This window comes from Epinephelus fuscoguttatus, linkage group LG21 (genome assembly GCF_011397635.1).
Source record: "Epinephelus fuscoguttatus linkage group LG21, E.fuscoguttatus.final_Chr_v1".
Lineage (NCBI taxonomy): Eukaryota > Metazoa > Chordata > Actinopteri > Perciformes > Serranidae > Epinephelus > Epinephelus fuscoguttatus.
In genome coordinates this window covers 22172383-22187803 of record NC_064772.1, presented here as the reverse complement: position 1 = coordinate 22187803, position 15421 = coordinate 22172383, and the positions used below count along the sequence as shown (strand labels likewise).

Sequence of the window (15421 nt, the reverse complement as noted above, 5' to 3'; positions counted from 1 at the left end):
CAAGATTAGTTGAATCAGTGCTGAGATGGCTATCCCCAAATCAAGGCACCGTGCCACCCACTCAGGCTGGCCAGCTTTATGATTAACACCCTTCTAAAAGGCAATAATAATCCACTTTAAATGCTTCCTGCCTTTTCTTTTGTTCTTTCTTCGCTAGGAATCTGTGTGTGTGTGTGTGTGTGTGTGAAGCACATGAGACAGAAGAAGCCCCCATGATCGCCTTATGACTGTAAAGTCATAATATTTGCCCTCAGCCCAGGGCTTAAAACACTCTGGACACACACAGGACCGATCGGAGATGCCAACTGTGTGCTCGGTTAGACAAGCTGTGACCAGCCAAATGTTTGAAGTCTTACTTTGCTTTCAAATGTGGCCTTTGACAAACCACACACACACACAGGGAGAGAAGAAGACTGCACTGAAAGAAAAGAGATTTAAGATAAAATCTGAAAACCTGAATTTAATATTTTAGTTTGAAAGACTCTATTAAATGCTGCCTGCGATTGCTGTCTTCTCCCATCTATCATCCCACAGATAGTTAAGGTCAAGGGTAGCCAGCACAATGTTTTTCTGTCTGGAATCAGCCCCCAAAGTTCAAATTCATTTGAATAGAGAAGCTTTGCATGCACACAAGTGACCTCGCTTCTTTAAGGTACCGATAATTGTTTTTGATAGAGGGACCTTTCTTGGCCTTTTTGGATTTCAACTGCCGGAGAAAAGCAAAAAGAAAATCTCTCTTTGATTTCCATCTCTTCCTGTCTTTCTGTGAACAAGAGCTGAAGAAAAGCATCAAATTCTCACATTAAAGAAGCATCAAACTAGTAAATGTTTGACTATTATGCTAAAAAGAATTAGCAAAACAATATTTAAAATACTCCAAGGAAGCACAAAAAATGGATATTTCAGTCTAATGCTTTTTTGTCATTGGTGTTATGGATGTAAGTCATGCAAGAGAACAAACTAGACATCTGCTTTATCAGCAGTGTGCTCCAGCTCAGGGCCAGTTTGGACATGTAGTCCCTGCAGCATGTCCTGGGTCCTTCCGCAGAACATCCTAACCAGGAGCCCAAACTACATCAGCTTTATAATGTAGAGAAGCAGCAGCTTGAATCTGAGGTCCCTGTGGATTGCGGAGATCCCCATTCTGTCAAACCTGCTCCTGAAATCTTTTGCCCTCAGTGTTGCTGAGAGATGAAGGAGCGCGTATGTTCCAGTGACCGTGAGAACAGTGTTTTCTGCAACCTTGTGTTTTTGGCAAGGACATGTAAGGTAAACTTTGTAAATACAGGAGGCTACATACGGGAGAAATCAAGGCGACCATTACAGTAGCCTTAAAATTAATAGTTTTTCTCTTTCTCTCAATGTTGTGACATGTTTCTGTATTAAAGAATAAGTTTGGTATTTCTCAATCTGGACCCTATTTTCTCATGTTTTCGTGTTGGTGTTGGAAACATTCCTCAGAGATGGTCCATATTGACATGATAGTATCACACAGTTGCTGCAGATTTGTCGGCTGCACATCCATGATGAGAATCTCCCGTTCCACCACGTCCCAAAGGTGCTCTATTGGATTGAGATCTGGTGACTGTGGAGGCCATTGGTGTACAGTGAACTCATTGTCATGTTCAAGAAACCAGTTTGAGATGACCTGAGCTTGACATGGTGCGTTATCCTGCTGGAAGTAGCCATCAGAAGATGGGTACACTGTGGTCATAAAGGGATGGACACGGTCAGCAACAATACTCAGGTAGGCTGTGGTGTTTAAACCATGCTCAGTTGGTACTAAGGGGCCCAAAGTGTGCCAAGAAAATATCCCCCACACCATTACACCACCACCAGCAGCCTGAACCGTTGATACAAGGCAGGATGGATCCATGCTTTCATGTTGTTTACACCAAATTCTGACCCTACCATCTGAATGTGGCAGCAGAAATCCAGACTCATCAGACCAGGCAACGTTTTTCCAATCTTCTATTGTCCAGTTTTGGTGAGCCTGTGTGAACTGTAGCCTCAGTTTCCTGTTGTTAGCTGGCAGGAGTGGCACCTGGTGTGGTCTTCTGCTGCTGTAGCCCATTGTCAGACACTTATCATAACAATCTGAGCCTGTCAGTGACAAAAACAAGCACTTTCAGTGGATGTAAAATGACATTGCCAACATGCCCCGAGTGGCTGCAAAGCTCTCTTGCTCAATACTGGACCGTTTTTAAACTTTGTTGTTTCCATTAGTCACTTGAACACAAAAACATGGGAAAATATGGTCCAGGTTTTAAATGACTACAGTCTCTCTTTAAACAGGATGTTGGGATGGGGCTTTAGGTTGAGAGGAACAGATTTGATGCTTTGAATTTGGCAGGAGGACAGGAACACATTTTAAATGTAAATGGTCATTCAAGGCTGTCAGCAGACACATGTATTGGACTGGTGTGTGGATAGCATGTTGGTGTAATGATTTCGGGGATAGTCGTTCAACTGGGAGTTCCACATTTGAGTTGCCATGACAGCAAGCATCTGCCTCACTGATGTGCCAGAGAGTAAGAAACTGAATGCCCATTAGCTCCTGTTTGGAAAATGTGTCTGCGTTTCTTCAGTTGGATAGGAGGTGACATCAGAGGTTTATCTCTGGATAGCAACAGATCAATAGAGTAACTGTTTCATTCTGCCTGGTAACAGTAGTGTACTTACAGTTTGACCACATGACTCTTAGAAGTGGCAGGATGAGAGGGCATTCTGCATCATGTCAGCCTAATCATATGGACACTGCCCTCAGGCAAACATAAAGGGCATGTTTGCCCTTGTTATGATGAACCAAGGATGACGGCATTCAGGCTGGATTTGCAGAGCTTGGTTTGTTTTGGGCTCGCAGCAGAGATGCACATGATCCACAAACTTGCATTGTGCAGCAGAACTTGCTGGTAGCGATACGAGTTTCTTCAAGCTTCATAGGGTTTCAGGCTACAATGAGCATCTGTGTGTTTATGCCTTGTTGTTTGTTCCTGCAGTCCTGCGTGAAACAGGAATACTTACCCAGATGTAATGAGACATGGTTGAATGCCCGAGTGTTTATTTATGTGTTTCAGAGACATTTTAAGATGGTGTTAACTTTTACTCCGTTATTACCTAAGGTTATTGTGACACAAGGTTTATTTGTGTTACAGATGCCGCCTTCTCTGCCTTTTCTTAATTACAGCTTTCCAGTAATGATTCTTCTTGTGATGATTCTGTCGACTTCAGTTGGCGTGGGCGTGAGTGAGAGCCAAATTAAGAGACTGATTGTGTGTTAATTACAGCACCACAGTAATGGAGCGCTCTGTCTTGTCTTGTATCCCTCCCCAGACCTGCCCAAGGCAGCCCTGAGGATCCTCAGCAACATGACCTTCCTGTTCGTCAGCCTGTCCTACACAGCAGAGTGTGCCATCGTCACCGCCTTCATCACCTTCATCCCCAAGTTTATTGAGTCACAGTTTGGTATCCCCGCCTCCAACGCCAGCATATATACTGGTAAGTGTGTCTTTGTAAAGTGAGTCTGTCTTGGCTGACTCACTGTGTTTGTTTTCAGCATTTTTTTCTTTTCTTTTCACTTCATCACAGTTGTACAGCAGATTCATACATATTTTTGAGTTGTCTTGTGAGTCATTGCACTCACCGTCCCCTGTGGGCTGCCATCAAGGATGTGTGGGAGCTTGTAATGAGTGTTTTTTAGAATATGTTCTGAGCAGCGAAGTAAAATAATTTCTTATTTCCATTGAAAATGATGCAGTAGAACAAGATGGTACCAACATTAGCTGCCTGTAGAAGAAAAAGTTGAGGTGAATGAATTAAGAATTAAAACAACTAGGGATTTAACAAACTAATTTCAGTAGTGATGTGCGACTTCAGAGTGCTTGTATTGTCTGACCAACTGTTCCAAACCGACTGTGCAGATAATCCTCACAGTTTGAAAAGGTGCAACCAGCAACTGTTTTCTATCTATACTACAGAAATTAGTCCAAGGATTAAGTCCTTTACTTGCCTCGTTACGTTGAATTACATTAAATTCAATTAAATTCAATTCAGTTCAATTCCGTTCAGTTCAGTTCAGTTTAACAACAGCAAAACACTTCTTCGAAACTCACACATTTTTGTTAAACCTTACTTCCTTAGAAGCTCAAATGTTTTTTGCAAAAATGCTTGTGTTTATGAAGTACTGAGTATATGACGGGATAAATAAGGCTTGGATTATACTGCACGAGTTATGTGAGAGTTTGTAAACAGATGTCTTGACATTTGCATTTTTGCTGTTGTTAAACGTGGACCACGTTTAGTTTATCAAAAATTTTTCAGTTTTTTTAAATCCTTCATTCATTGTGGAGGCATGCCAGAAAAAAATATGTTTTTCGTCACAAATTCAGTGAAGCACAGGGTAACTGATATACAAATGATTATTTTGTTGGTTAAGTATTCCTTTGATTAAGAGGTTGTTACATCACTTAAAATAAGCACAAATTTGGTAAGAAAATCTCAACAATTGAGGGTAAATGAACCAAGAAAATTAGATCTTCCTCCTCTGGATGTTCTGCCATGACTTTCCAGCTGTGAGAAAGAAATGCTGGGAATATGGGATTTAAAAAGCAATAGTCTTTAGTAGAAGGTATTGTGTATTTATTTGCATATAATGCAGAAATAAAGCTGTCATTTTGTAGGTTTATTGAACGGTATAAGAAAAGATCTGCAGTAACCCACACTATGAGATCAGTGAGGTAAAACTTTCTCTGCAAAGACTTATTTGGAATGTATTTAATATTACCCTAGTCTACAGCACTTAAAAAAATACTAGATTGTTTGTTTATTGAGATATATCTAATCGATGGAAGCAAATATATTATTATTGTGAGATTTAAACCTGCACGTAGAATATTTATATAAATATACCCACATATTAATTTAGGAAACACATTATTGTATTTGTAGGAAATATGTTTTTCACTGCCATGAAAAATGGTTTGTACATCACAATGTGTTTGTTCTGATGTTGGGCAGGAGGACAAATGATGCATCACCACGCACTGCATGTACCATTAGTCTGTACCAGTTCAAGCTCACATTTGTTCTCACCTCTCCACATGCACACGGTGATTCACAGTCAGAGGGCAGTGCTATGAGTCATTGCAGACTTTCATTCAATGATGAGCTTCCATTTCGTCCCCTGACTGTAACACAAGTCTCTATTGACTGCGGGGGAGACACATTTATCATAATGTGGTCACACACACACACACACACACACACACACACACACACCCCACACCCCACACCCCACCCTCCACTGGGCCTGTAATTTGTGCACCACATATGTAGCATGGACAAATCCCTCAGTCGTGTCTAAGCCAGTGGTTCTAATACATGACTAATCTGGTATCAGGATTATTTCAGCAAGGAGTGATTGAAAACTCAATTATGCCTGTGAATGAAAAAAGGTGTACGTGTGTGACTGTGTGTGACTGTGTGTGACTGTGTGTGTATGTGTGTGTGTGTATTTTGGTGGCTAACATATGGTCATCTCTAGATGCACATACACACCCACATACACAATACCATTGCCTCATCTCATCTGCCTGTTGCCAGGATACAAGGGGTAAGGGCAAATGGGTAGTGCAGTTGCCATGGCTACCCAAACGATGCCACGCTGCTGGGATGTGATGGTGGTTGGCGAGGAGGAGGAGGAGAGGGCACTCCCGTTGATGGGAGCACAGTGCTTCCTCAGGCAGACAGATGGACGGACCAACTGTGACATTTCCCTGTTGATTGTGAGGGATTGTTTTTAAAGAATGACCAGAATACCAGACAGTGATTGTGCATGCGTAAAATATTTGTTATGTTATCATGAATTATTTGTTATGTTTTCACATAAATAGTAATACCAGTAGAGTCAGGCTTTGATTGAGTTTAGTTTTAGTCTGTTTCATCAAACCAAATACAATTAGGATTAGCTTTCCACAATTTTTAAGCAACTCAAGGTGATATTTAACCCTTTGAAACCTGGAGCAACATCGCTTTTCTTGTGCTGGTCTCAGATGCCTTTCACAAGTATTAAATCTTTTGAACCCTGAGCAAATTTGTGCTATTTTTGGGCGAAAGGCAATGAGCAACTTGGTAAGAAATGCCCCGCAAATTGCAAAAAATGTATGGGTTTAGAAAATGATTTTAAAAAAATTAGGGGGAAAAGGAAAAAAATAGGGAAAAAAACTATATAATTATTATTATTTCATTTTTAAAATTATGATACAGACATTTTTAAGTACTTTTTCCAAGTCATTTCCTTGTTTGTTTGTTTGTTTGTTTGTTTGTTTAGCTTTCTATGCTTTCTTTTCTTTTCTTTTTAACTCATTTTTTGTTTTGAATTTTCTCTTTTTACTAATTTCTTGCAGAATTTTTGGGTCATTTCTTCTTTCATTGCTTATTGCCTTCTTCGGATGTTTGAAAGAAATCAAACCAATTTACTCAGGTTTCAAAGGGTAATAAAAGTGTAATGATTGAACTTAGAGAACTAAAACACTGGCTTACCAAGATATAAAAAATGTAATCAAATTTTAAAATATTTACTTTTTATCTGAATGACTACTTTTGGATAATTTTGTCTACATTGCTATTTGCTACTTAGTGGAGCTGCGTGCAACATTCAGTGTAAGTCGGGATTGTCTGCATACAGTTCTCAACATGGAGGTGGCTCTTGTATCACGAATATATGACATATAGGCCTGGAGATATCTGAGAATGACCGGAATGATATTTTGGAGGATAAAACTAGGACCACCAGTTCAAAATCCTGGCAGGAGTCCTGCTGAAAAAACATAATACGATATTTTGTAACAAAATTGAAATTTATATGAGCCTCAGGGGCGGGATGAATGCTGGAGGCTGTTTGATAAATCATTTGCAGACAACTTTCATATTTTTTGGGGGATGCCCACTAATTTACCCATATTCACAAGAGATTGCCAAATAAATGAGGAGCTTTGTCATATTATACTTGGGCAAAACCCTGGACAATCTCATGACCCAGGACAAATACCTCTACGAAGTGCTGGTGGCTAGCAGCGACAATGCTAACCACTGCAGTGTGACTCTAAATTGGCCCATTAACAATGAGTGTGTAATGTAAAAGGGTTCATTCATAGTAGCGATCACACAAAGAATTATCACCCAACTTTGCAGTTCCCTCTCAGCTCTTCAGAGCTTTATAGTGTCTTTCAGCTCATTGCTTTGGTTTGAGGGCCCACCACTTTACTGTTTTGGTTCAGACTCTCCAATCTCAGCAATGTAATCTTCAGACAAATGTTTCCGCTTAAGATCCAGATGTTCCACTCAGGAATCAACAGAGAGAGAAAAAGAACGAAAAAGAAAGTGAATATTGAACTTGCATTCATTAGTAACTAGAAACACAACTTCTAATACATGCTAATGTCGCTTTAGATATGTTGGTTGTATAAATAAGCAACAATATGCTGACATGTTCACCTTATCAAATTAAAAGATGATAATTATAATTGTTGTCTTTACAGCTTGTTTCTGCTGCTCCCGTGTGGCCAAAAAAAATCTGTTAACGTACAATGAATAAATCCAGCTGTACTTGAGATCCAACATGGGGCCAGCAATCAGAGTCCAGCCCTAATTGTCAATGGATTGAGCATCACTTGGTTCAGTTCATTAAAGCTTTTGTACTGTCCTTGGGCTGCACAGGTCATGATGCACTTTGTGTTTCCGGCAGCACTGACAGTGCTAGAAATAAACAGAACAATTAGGTATCTAGATTTAGCAGCAATAGCCACGGTGGCTGACAAGTCCAAAGAAGAGCATATAAAGAAAAAGACATGATATCTTTGTCTCACTGTAGGAAGTGAACCACAAAAACAGCAATGTAGAAACTAAAGATGTCAAAATAAGATAAATGGAAATCACAAATTACCACCTCCATGAGTCTGTATCATGCCCTGTTTAAAGAGCCACTGCTGCTACATGCTCATTAGATGTTGCTACAGAAATAGCTCTGTAACATATCACACACGCCTCCCTCAGCTGCAGTTTCCCCAGTGCTGCTGTTGCTGCTCTCTGACTGTTTCTCTGACTTTGTTTCACTCTGACACCTCTCCTAATCTCACCCTCTGTTCCCTTCAGATATGCACTTTCCATCCTTCTTGTGCTTCTCTTATTTCTTCTCTTCTTTCTACGTCTCTGCTGCACAAGCTGCAGTTGACAGTTGTAGGCAGCGCAAAAGTTTGTCATGAGATTCACTGCTTGATGTAGGATCTCTGCAACAGATTAGCACCGACATGCATACATGCACACATTTATCGAAGGATGGTTAATCCAGATAAAACAGGAGTAAGTTATTCATGTAGCATTTATAACCACAGCACAGTGTGTGCGGGCTTTATGTCACTGTGATATGATATCTGGTTTGGCTGTGTACATGTTTAATCCTGCAGAAAGCACAAGGTTTTAGCTCATAGACATGCACTTACAGGATAATGTCATGCCACAGCTGTCTGTTGCCTAGCTCTCACTGAGCATGCTCAAAGAGACACATTTTCTGTCACTGTTACACACGCACATACAGAGATACACACAGATACATAGAGAGAAGGAGAAGCCAGATGACATTTCTGTGCACTTGGATCACTTCTCTGCTGATCCTCTATCTTTGATGACCCTCCGCCCCCGCCGACTGACCCCATCTTGCTCGTTACCCGGCCGAGAGTCCTGTGGCAGGCTCGAGGGCTGCCATGTGCAGTCTCCCTGGGCTTTCAGTCCTGCACGATTTGACACTTTCCTCCCAGTCCATCCTGCCAGCAGCCAGCTTTGCCTGTCTTCATGCTGTCAATTAGACCAGCTATAGTGGACTGGGAGCACATGCCTCGTGCTGCCACGGTCTGAAAAGACTCACTGGTAGCCCACAGTGTAGCCTGGTCACACTGATAAAGCAAAGCCTCCTCTGATCCTGATCCTTTTTTTTTGTTTCATTTTTCTTTGAAGTGATTTATTCTTGGTGTAACAGGAGAAGTCACATTGAGATTGATGTTTCTCTTCCAAGCAACCGTGTCCAACGAGACATCATATAATCTCTCATATAAAAGCACGACATGTTAATGTTAGTCATGTTGGTGCTGATTAAAATACTGTAGATTAGATGCACATAGTCATTCACGCTTTACAGTAATTAATTCAGTGTTAACATTTACTTCCTGACACAAATTAGCTGCGCTATTTATGCACTGTGTGCAACACCTCTGAAGTTTTTTTTCTCCCCCCTCACCTCACCAGTTTGTCTTTTCTCTTATCTCTTTCACAGGAGTGATCATCGTACCCAGTGCCGGGGTGGGCATCGTGCTGGGGGGCTACATCATCAAGAAGCTGAAGCTTGGGGCCAGAGAGTCGGCCAAGCTGGCCATGATATGCAGCGGCGTGTCTCTGCTCTGCTTCTCCACACTCTTCATAGTGGGCTGTGAGAGCATCAATTTAGGAGGCATCAACATACCTTACACAACTGGGTAATACAGTGTTTTTCACATTCAGACTTTATTTAGTATGGTAACAGCCGCCGAAGTATCCGGTATCCATTCTTTCTGCTAAGACGGCTGAGGCAGAGGCACCCAAAGCGCTGGTGTTAAGGAGGAAACACATATTGACAGGAAAATAAGCTTGTGATCTGCAGTGATAGATTCGCTTTGTAAGCTCCTTTTCCTTGACCATGTACAATATGAATAATTTTACATATGCAGGTATACATTTGCATACAAACTTCTTCATATGAAGTTATATCTGACATACACATATAGTGTAGGAGGGTGTGGGCCTGGGATGCTGTCACCACTCCATCATTCTTATGTGTTGTGGCGTTGTTTTGGAGTGCGAATGATTAATTAGCGACACAGGCATCTGCTCTTGTGGCTCCGCTGAATCACTCTGCCACCTCTATTTCTGAAGCGGCTGCTCGACACCACATCAGCAGCCAGGCTGCACAGTTAACAGAAACAGTCATCTGATGTGTCAGCCCCTGCGGACAGGAATGCGGAGCGGACACACAGTTATGAATACACTCATATAGACGGATGCATAAAGATGCCATAAGCGGAGTGACCTTGGATGATGCAAAAGACGTACAAACATTTAATATCTACTGTGTTAATATCCCATCTCATAACAGTGTCATACACGTCCCAAAAATGAACATTTTCAATTTTTGTTGTGCATCCATATCGTCAGAGGTATTAGATGTATTAAAATTTATTTTGATAAAGGAACTGGTTGCCTTTGTAGGCTGTGCGGGCCAGTCAACTGCATCTGGCAGAAGTTCAGTAAACCCTGAGCAAAGAGAGGTGAAACTGCTAAACCTCTGTGAAATTTACTTTTCACATTACTAAGTTAATCATGGTGAATATTTGCCAAATAGCCAGTGGGCCCTTTAAAGCCCCGTAGCTGACCCATTAATAACTGCAGTCTTTGTTGGAGCCGGTGTTTATAGAGGGGTCAACAAGACGTGTGAGCCGGTGGGGGCTCCTCATTATGAACAGCACTGGTCACTAGTCACCGCTAGCACCCACATAAGGAATGTTTAGCCCAAGCCCACCCTTTGTGTCACTTGTCTGCTCTCACACACTAATCTAGACGTAGCTCTCCCTCTGCTGACAGGCTCGGGACTATTTGACAAAAAAGGACATGACAAACTCCGAAGGTCCTCGAGCTTCACAGAGCGGAGAGGTCAAGTTATGTAATATTCTGCAAAAGCACTGCATGATTACGAGCAAGGCCTGTATGTATAATCAAAAGCTGCTGTTTCGTCATCTTTGAAGGACATTTTCAAAATAAAGAATCTCAATAAACCTTCACAACTCAGTGTTTTGGCCGTCACTCTCCCTGTTCAGAGTCTGCAGAGCTAAACCACAGTAAGCCATTCGTTCTCTTGGCTCTCAGTTTGGGTTTTTTATGCAGTGCAGCCTGGACTCGGCGACATGACATCTGGAGGGTTCAGTGGAGGCCGTGGTTAAGTCTGGAAAAAAAAAGGACATGTGCAATCAGTGCAGTGAGCCTGCGACTCCATCGGGGCTGATGCCTTTCTTTTTTCATGCATGCAAACACACACACTCTGTCTCCCTCACACACAGTGTCTGGAATGTGACACTGTTATGTCAGGACGGGCCCAAATGTGCTTCCCCTGTGACAACCAAATGAGGATGAGTAGCCCTTTATGGTCTTGTGAGAAATGATGGTCCACAGATTTTAAGAAGGAGCATAAACTAATTGATTTTTTTGGCATCTTAAACATATCAAAATACTTTGAGATAGAAATGTAATGTCAGTGTTGGTTGTGTGTGTGCGCTACAGCGTCACCCCAAGCCTGTTGTGTTGTTAGGGCCCGTCCCCGGCTGTTCCGCAGGGCTCAGAGCGAAGCTTCCCAGAGCAAACCCAGGACTCGCTTCACTGCTCCTGGTTTAGACGGAGCCAAAGTCCTGTTTGGCTTATAGCGACTGTTCCCACACCGCCTCTCGAGTCACTAGAGGTGTCACTTCCTCGCCCCCTCATCTCTGTCCCTCTATCATCACACATCACACAGTGAGGTGGAGGGCTAGATTAAAGATAATCAAAGGGATTATGTGCAGCAGATTAACAATGAGACACATTGTTGAGAAGATTGTCAGACTTTTAGATCTCCCGCACTACATTTTGCATTGTATGAAATTCTCGCTGTGTACTTTGCAGCTAATATGCAACATTTCTTATTGTCTTAATGCCTCTTTGGCTCTTTTTTCCTGCTGAAACAAAACTTAATGGAATGGTGCCAAGCAGGGAAGAAGATTGGGGACATGAAGTATTACCCTCTTTGCAGCAGGAAGCATTGAGTTTTAGAGGAAATGTGGTTTATAATGCGACACGTAGCGCCATAAATTTTATTCCGGAGTGAAATGGTGTGCTGCTCTCCCAGCAGGGCCACACTAACCTAGATGCATTAATGTGCAGAAATTTAATAAATGCTCCTACAGGCAGTTGAATGGCCCAGTCCCCTGCCTCTGGCCCTTGCTGACACAGCATTACTGTGGAAATATATTTCCAAAGTGTGAATAAAAAAAAAAAAGAAAAGCAACCCTCTCGATGCATTTTAGTACTATCCAAAAGATTTTGAAAGGCTAGTATAAACAAGGGTTACAAAGACGTATGTAGCCCCTGCACTGAAATGGTCCAGTAAATAGATGGATTCCTGTTGTTCTGAACACGTTTTGTGTTCCTGTGTGCAGTCCGACCCTGACGATGACCCACAGGAACCTGACGGGCAGTTGCAACGTCAACTGTGGATGCAGGATCCATGAGTACGCTCCGGTCTGCGGCTCTGACGGCATTACCTACTTCAACCCCTGTCTGGCTGGATGCAGCACAGTAGGCAACGACAGCACTGGGGTGAGCACACACACACACACACACACACACACACACACACACACACACACACACACACGTACTCGCTACACCCATGCCTTCATTGTTTTCTGTCTCAAAAATGATTGCTATGTGGCCGTTTACATGTCTACTGTAGCAGAATATGAAAGGAGTGATAAAAATGATTTCAGAGAGCGGACACACTAATCATAATGAACACACTCTGTACTTTCTCCTCCCAGAGCTCTGAAAGAACAGGAAGTAGCAGACCACACAACAATGTCAGATAGGAAGTTATAACAGCGTAAGGAAAGGAAATGCCTAGATTGTGCCACACGGCTGGTGCCACCCAGTCTGTCTGCTCGTGTCTAAATTTACATTTCATTTTTCAATGCAGCTGCAGTATCACTTATGTTTTAATCGAGTTAGCTTCAGGTTTTATTTAGCTTAAAAAAGAAAGATGTTGGTAGTGGAAGGTGGGATTTAATCATGTTGTTTGTGATCACAGATTAGAAACTACACAGACTGTGGCTGTGTGCAGAGCAGACAGGTCATCACTCCATCCTCCGGCGGCCAGGTCAACCAGCTCCAGCTGGTCATCGTTAAAACCTACCTGAACGAGAACGGCTACGCTGTGTCGGGGAAGTGCGACCGCACCTGCAACACTCTCATCCCTTTCCTCATCTTCCTCTTTATCGTTACTCTTATCACCGCCTGTGCCCAGCCCTCCGCCATCATCGTCACACTCAGGTGAGGAGCACCTTCTGCCAGTCATTGTGTGTGTGTCCACTCTGCTGAAAGGCCATCATATTCTCTGTCTGTTTGAACTGAGTAATAGATGGATTGCAGTAAATTTATATTGTTCACTTTCTGTTTCTTGTGTCTCAGGTCTGTTGATGAACAGGAGAGGCCTTTTGCTCTTGGGATGCAGTTTGTCTTGCTCCGAACTCTTGGTAAGTTCCTGATTATTTGCACTGTGATGAATGTTAAACATGATAGGAACACACACTGTGTGCTTTATTACCCTGTGAAGCAGGTTAAAACACTACAATGCCTCATCTCTTATTTCTACTTGGGTCATAAAAACTAGATGTTAAAGGTACAAAGCTTTATAGAAAACCCAAAGGGTGTAATTTAGTGATTGTATGTATTGGCAATGAATTTGGCAGTACATATACAGGAAATGGCCCCTGAGCAGGTCAAAACCTGACCTTTTTTCATGGTTTTGGACGACATGCTATACTATGACTTTTTTTCATAATTTTGGACGACATGCTATACTATGACTTTTTTTCATGGTTTTGGACGACATGCTATACTATGACTTTTTTTCATGATTTTGGGCGACATGCTATACTATGACTTTTTTTCATGGTTTTGGACGACATGCTATACTATGACTTTTTTTCATGATTTTGGACGACATGCTATACTATGACTTTTTTCATGGTTTTGGACGACATGCTATACTATGACTTTTTTTCATGATTTTGGACGACATGCTATACTATGACTTTTTTTCATAATTTTGGACGACATGCTATACTATGACTTTTTTTCATGGTTTTGGACGACATGCTATACTATGACTTTTTTTCATGGTTTTGGACGACATGCTATACTATGACTTTTTTTTTTCATAATTTTGGACGACATGCTATACTATGACTTTTTTTCATGGTTTTGGACGACATGCTATACTATGACTTTTTTTTCATGGTTTTGGACGACATGCTATACTCTGACCTTTTTTTCATGGTTTTGGGCGACATGCTATACTATGACTTTTTTTCATGGATTTGGGCGACATGCTATACTATGACTTTTTTTCATGGATTTGGGCGACATGCTATACTATGAACTTTTTTTCATGGTTTTGGATGACATGCTATACTATGACTTTTTTTCATGGTTTTGGATGACATGCTATACTATGACTTTCTTTCATGGATTTGGGCGACATGCTATACTATGAACTTTTTTTCATGGTTTTGGATGACATGCTATACTATGACTTTCTTTCATGGATTTGGGCGACATGCTATACTATGACCTTTTTTTCATGGTTTTGGATGACATGCTATACTATGACTTTTTTTCATGGTTTTGGACGACATGCTATACTCTGACTTTTTTTCATGATTTTGGAGACATACTATACTATGACTTTTTTTCTTCGTGATTTTGGAGACATACTATACTAAGACTTTTTTTCATAATTTTGGACAACATACTATACTATGACTTTTTTTCATGATTTTGGACGACATGCTATACTATGACTTTTTTTCATGGTTTTGGACGACATGCTATACTCTGACCTTTTTTTCATGGTTTTGGGCGACATGCTATACTATGACTTTTTTTCATGGTTTTGGACGACATGCTATACTCTGACCTTTTTTTCATGGTTTTGGGCGACATGCTATACTATGACTTTTTTTTCATGGTTTTGGACGACATGCTATACTATGACTTTTTTTCATGGTTTTGGACGACATGCTATACTATGACTTTTTTTTCATGGTTTTGGACGACATGCTATACTATGACTTTTTTTCATGATTTTGGACGACATGCTATACTATGACTTTTTTTCATGGTTTTGGACGACATGCTATACTATGACTTTTTTCATGGTTTTGGACGACATACTATACTAAGACTTTTTTTCATAATTTTGGACGACATGCTATACTATGACTTTTTTTCATGATTTTGGAGACATACTATACTATGACTTTTTTTCTTCGTGATTTTGGAGACATACTATACTAAGACTTTTTTTCATAATTTTGGACAACATACTATACTATGACTTTTTTTCATGATTTTGGATGACATGCTATACTATACTATGACTTTTTTTCGTGATTTTGGAGACATACTATACTCTGACTTTTTTTCGTGATTTTGGAGACATGCTATACTATGACTTTTTTTCTTCGTGATTTTGGAGACATACTATACTCTGACTTTTTTTTCATAATTTTGGACAACATACTATACTAAGACT

General features: G+C 41.0%; 1 protein-coding gene across 1 annotated transcript in view; it reads left to right on the top strand.

Annotated features, from left to right (window-relative positions):
- Positions 1-15421, top strand: part of LOC125881855 (solute carrier organic anion transporter family member 5A1) — a 74772-nt gene that overhangs the window by 55618 nt on the left and 3733 nt on the right. Inside the window, exons 6-10 of the mRNA XM_049565253.1 lie at positions 3334-3498; positions 9326-9524; positions 12267-12426; positions 12914-13155; positions 13294-13358. Of these exons, the coding sequence (XP_049421210.1) occupies positions 3334-3498; positions 9326-9524; positions 12267-12426; positions 12914-13155; positions 13294-13358 (831 nt within the window). The remainder of the gene's footprint in view (positions 1-3333; positions 3499-9325; positions 9525-12266; positions 12427-12913; positions 13156-13293; positions 13359-15421) is intronic.